Source organism: Armigeres subalbatus, chromosome 3, assembly GCF_024139115.2.
Source record: "Armigeres subalbatus isolate Guangzhou_Male chromosome 3, GZ_Asu_2, whole genome shotgun sequence".
NCBI lineage: Eukaryota > Metazoa > Arthropoda > Insecta > Diptera > Culicidae > Armigeres > Armigeres subalbatus.
This window is the reverse complement of record NC_085141.1, coordinates 20,605,126-20,610,042: the sequence shown is the minus strand read 5'-3', so window position 1 is coordinate 20,610,042 and position 4,917 is coordinate 20,605,126. Positions and strand designations below refer to the sequence as shown.

Here is a 4,917-nt window from a genome sequence, read left to right as displayed (position 1 = left end):
CGGTGTAAGTTCATCGAAGAGCTGTAGCCCATCAAGTATCAAGAGTAAGCTACGAAGGACCTCCGTCTGCCTTCACAACTTAGGGGCTACTGAATGTGCCCGAGATCCTTCGCGCCCGACGGAGGTTCTTCATAGCTTAGCGTACTGAGGGTCATGGGTTCGAGTCTAATACCCGAAAAATAGGCAATTAACTTTGATTGAATTGTACTACATAGCAACATGTTAAGGCGGATGTCTGATATGGAGATCTTTCAAGTATACTAAGTCAAGTCAAAAAGCCGATTTTCTATATCGACATATTAGTTTTAATATAGCGCATCAGACGTGAATGGCCGTAGGGGTTAAAACGTTACAAAAATGTAGCGCATGTCCGCGTAGAAACTGTTGCTCCATGTTTTTCCCAGCAGGGTTACTTTCAAAAGAAACATTTTTCCGGAATGCAAGCTTTATTTGCAACAACAGAATCGACAGCATACATGTGGCTCAGATTCTGCTTCGTTGAGCAGCTTCCGGTTGGTGGTTGTTCTTTGGGGCGCCCAAGGCATTCGGTCCTCCGGAACGACTTTATTGGGTTTGTAAATAGTTCGATTGCTGCAAGCGCTACAACGAATGGGTCGCCCTGAAGGTTCTTCGGGAGTTTCTGACTCAGCGCCGGTTTCATCCAGCGGCCTAATCGATGCTCGGCGACGGCCCTGGTCAATGGATGTTGATCCTGTCGTTTTCGGACGTATTGGGTAGATATACTCGCGACTCAGGAAACTGAAAAAAAAATAAGGTGTTGCGATATTTTCATATATGTACCATCATAGTCCAGAAGAATAAAATTGAGTGTGATTCAGTGGAATAAATTTTAATATTTCCTCAGAGTTGATTATTATTTTTAACTAGAACATTTCATACACAACATTTCTAAATACTCCATGGTCACGTTCAGGCCCCACGGCAGGCACCCGATCAACAATGCATAACAAAATTATAACAGAAATTATTTATTTCAGAAAATTATTGTAACAAAATATGTTATAAATTTAACTGGTTAGTAGTTAAAATAACAAAAATCCAAAAATGCCTCAAGCCTTAACACAATTTAATCAGAGTTTAATACCTTCATATTAACATTATAGCAAACGTTGATATAATTATTTGGCACAAAAATCTACTTCAAAAGTAATTGCCTACATCACGGATAAAAATCTTGTACGCTACAATGACGGATTTCCATTCATATTGTAGGCAATTAACTTTGTTCCAGCTATCGAACATGAGTTTAAGTTATACTGAAGGTGATAACCTCCGATTTTTGCAATATGTATATACTCTATTACCAATATAGTCCACTCTGGCTGATTTGAAGGGTCAACGCAGTAGCGCCGCGGTGTCACAAAAAGTAAGCAATGTGGTGGAGAGAGATTTCAAAGGGTGCTTAAACGTATGATTCAATATGCAATATAATATGTCGAAATAATATGCTAAAATTTTACTCATGACTCCAAATTGATATTTGAGGTTAAACATAAAATTTTGAAAAATGTAATTCAAATTTTCAAAAATTGTTAAATTGATGTAATTTTTGCAATTATCGCACCCTTGGCTATCGTTTTCAGGCGTTAGTCACCTTTTGTGACGCAAGATTGTGCAAATGTGCTGTCTGTTGCCTAATACACGGGGATTCACGGAATGGACTATATTGTTGATATACACGTACTGTCCCTGTTGCCATCTCGCCATCGAACGGATTCTCACCGTCTTCCTTACGTTTCTGGTGTCTCTTCACCGATAACACTCGATGTCTTCCTCCAGGGTGATGCAGATGGGTAGCATCCCAGCAATAACGCATACTGCCTCCGACGATTTCATTCTATATGCGCTCGCGACTCGAATCAGCAGGAACACACTTTTCAGCTTTTCCCGGTTCGTCTATGTTTGGTCAGCTTACGTTTGACATGATCCTCGCTATTGCGTCCATTGCTTCCGCCGACTTTTCACGTGCGTAGTCAACGTGGCTGTTGAAATTTAGCCGATCGTCGATCATCACTCCCATGTGCTTAAGTGATCACTTCGAAGCAATCGCATGTCCTCCGACAACGATCACCATCCGCTGGATCGCTTTGCAATTGCTGACTAATAACACCTCCGTTTTGTGGTGAGCTATCTGCGCTTAACTCCGTTCATCCAGCGATCGATCATGCTTATCGTCTCCGTCACCAACAACTCCACTTCTTCAAGTGTCTCGCCCATCACCGCTAGTGACACGTCGTCCGCAAAACCCACGATGGCTTCAAAGCTAGCGTTGTTGAACGCGTTCTTCACGTCTATCGTGACCACTGCGCAGTACCGATCTCCTCGTCTGTTCTGCTTGGACGCCTTCTCAGCACTCTCGAGCATTGTTCGAATTGCATCCACCGTCGATACTGCTTTACGGAATCCAAACTGCATATTCGACAATCCTCGTTCTCCCTCTGTACATTTCGTCAGCCTTTTGAGGAGGAGCTTTACGAGCGTGTCTAACAGGTATATAAGCCTGTACGCAGCCGGATTGCCGGGTGACTTTCCTGGCTTTGGCAGCAACACCAGCTTCTGGATCTTCCACATTTCTGGAAAATTGCTTTCGTCTAGGCACTTTTGCAGCGCCTTCCTGGACATGTCCGGGTATGCCAGGATCGCAGCTTTCTTCGCTTTCAGGCGTTTCGTCGCTTCTGCAAGCGCGCTATTCAACACTAGTCGATCTACGGTGTTTGCTGCTCCTTCTACGCCGTACTGTGCTGGCGGCCACATGGTCGGATCATGTTTCGAGAGAAGATCCTCCACATTTGTTTTCAACTTGTCCGGGCACATTTCAGCTGTCGTCGACGGGAATTTGATGCCATCACGACCCAATACGCGTCCCCCACGGGTTGGCGTCTGCTTCTCGACACAGCTCCTTGTAGCAGTCTGACTTGCAAAGTTGTGTGTGTGTGTGCGTTTTTTTACAAGTGTTAAGTCCATCAAAAATCTGCGCGTGTGTGTATTCCTTTGGAAACGAGCTTCATCTATCCTGATCCCAAAAGAAGAGTAATTTTAGCACAGGCCATTTTTAGCTATTGCGTTTATTTAACAGGCTCAGGCGTGTATAACACTTAACGGAGCCGAGACTCTTTATGATATTTATAAACGATATCATTATCATCTACAGTTAGTAAGGGGAAGGACATAGACCAAGATACTCGTGGCGACTCAAGGTTAGATTACGTAATTTCAGGACGGAAGGGCTTGGGATTTAGGTTTGAGGTATTACATCACCCACTGGACATTGTCGCCTTGCAGCTTAGTGTTCATTAAGCACTTCCACAGTTATTAACTGCGAGGTTTCTAAACTAAGTTGCTATTTGTGCATTCGTATCTCATGAGGCTAACACGATGCTACTTTATGTCTAGGGAAGCCGAGAAAATTTCATAGACCGGACCTGGAATCAAACCCCCTCAAAATGTGCTTTAGTTTTTGAATACTGAAACCACAAAATCTGTTTTTGTATTTGACGTGGGTTCACAAAACTGCCCATGATTTAATAGTTGACGTAACAACCATTCAAAATTTCAGCGATTTTGATTTACTACTTCTATTTACTACGTCTGGGCCCTCCTTAGCCGTGCGGTAAGACGCGCGGCTACAAAGCAAGACCATGCTGAGGGTGGCTGGGTTCGATTCCCGGTGCCGGTCTAGACAGTTTTTGGATTGGAAATTGTCTCGACTTCCCGGGGCATAAAAGTATCATCGTGTTAGCCTCATGATATACAAATGCAAAAATGGTAACTTGGCTTAGAAACCTCGCAGTTAATAACTGTGGAAGTGCGTAATGAACACTAAGCTGCGAGGCGGCTCTGTCCCAGTGTGGGGATGTAATGCCAATAAGAAGAAGAAGAAGATTTACTACGTCTACTAGGTTAATTTAAGCGCCTGTTATACTGATGCATCGCATGTTTCAAGCCTCATTTAAGTGTTTACGTGTTGAAATGTTTTAGATTTACAATGCTTGTCCTTAAATCATCCCAAATACATGCGAAAGTGCAATGGTTGTTACGTCAACTATGAAATCATGTGCCGAAAATTATTACTCACTTAGGTCTAGCGTGTGTCCAAATGTTATCCAATCGTTTCTTGCTCATGATCGCCCCCAAACGTTGCAGTAGGCGTATGTTGTCCCGTTCTATCTTTTCGGTTCGCTCGCGTTCCTTCTGTAGCTTTTTCAACTTCTGCGTGATGTGCGCTCGAGCCGGAGGCGGATGGAAATCGATAGCCGGAACTGCCGTTTCCACCTTGATGCGATGGTTGTAATAGCGCTGCATCTGCCACGGTCGAATGAGCAGTTTCTCCTTTTTGGTCAACATGGTTTGCTGTGGGAGCTCTAAATATCGAATAAAACTACTCTGAATCTAGTTCACAAGTGCAATGTCGCGAGGGTCAGACTGTCACGGGCAAGTTCTTTGCCGTTTGATGCATTGAAATGGATAAACAGTTACCGTTGGTTTCCTTGGATACTTCAAGTTGCGGGATGTACGTGCAAGGGAATTTGAATTTGGCGCGAAGTGGTAGTGGTTTCAATTCAGCTAATTTTAGGTGTTCCTTAGAAACAGCGGTGCATTTATTCATGAATGTCTAATAATTGTTGTCTGTTTGAAAACATTTTCGGATAGAATTTGTTGACCTAACATCACCTTTAGAGCAAAGATACCCAACATATTGGACTTTTTTTTTCCTTAAATGGCTTCACACACAATAAAAATGAGCTTTAATATGCTTTTATCTTACAAATTGGTATTTTAAGGGCAGCTTTTAAATAAATCTGCTCAGGATATTAAAGAAAGCTCATATTGGCTTCAAAATTACCGCAGTAATTTTTGTCTTTGGTCAGGTAACACGGAGTGATTTCGAGATCAATC

At 42.8% G+C, this 4,917-nt stretch overlaps 1 protein-coding gene across 1 annotated transcript; it reads right to left on the bottom strand.

Annotated features, from left to right (window-relative positions):
* Nucleotides 1-297: 297 nt before the first annotated feature.
* On the bottom strand, nucleotides 298-4,674 carry LOC134221103 (uncharacterized). The gene is made up of 3 exons (XM_062700293.1): nucleotides 4,498-4,674; nucleotides 4,097-4,382; nucleotides 298-759 (listed from the first exon to the last, which is right to left on the bottom strand). Exons 1-3 carry the CDS (start codon nucleotides 4,625-4,627, stop codon nucleotides 447-449), a joined length of 729 nt encoding a protein of 242 aa, XP_062556277.1. The 5' UTR covers nucleotides 4,628-4,674; the 3' UTR covers nucleotides 298-446.
* Between the last annotated feature and the right edge of the window lie 243 nt (nucleotides 4,675-4,917).

Coding starts and splice junctions, on each gene's coding strand:
- LOC134221103 (XM_062700293.1), bottom strand. CDS start 4,627: ATGAATAAATGCACCGCTGTTTCTAAGGAACACCTAAAATTAGCTGAA. Junction 4,383..4,497: donor AGTATCCAAGGAAACCAACG/GTAACTGTTTAT, acceptor TTCGATATTTAG/AGCTCCCACAGCAAACCATG. Junction 760..4,096: donor TGGACACACGCTAGACCTAA/GTGAGTAATAAT, acceptor TTTTTTTTTCAG/TTTCCTGAGTCGCGAGTATA.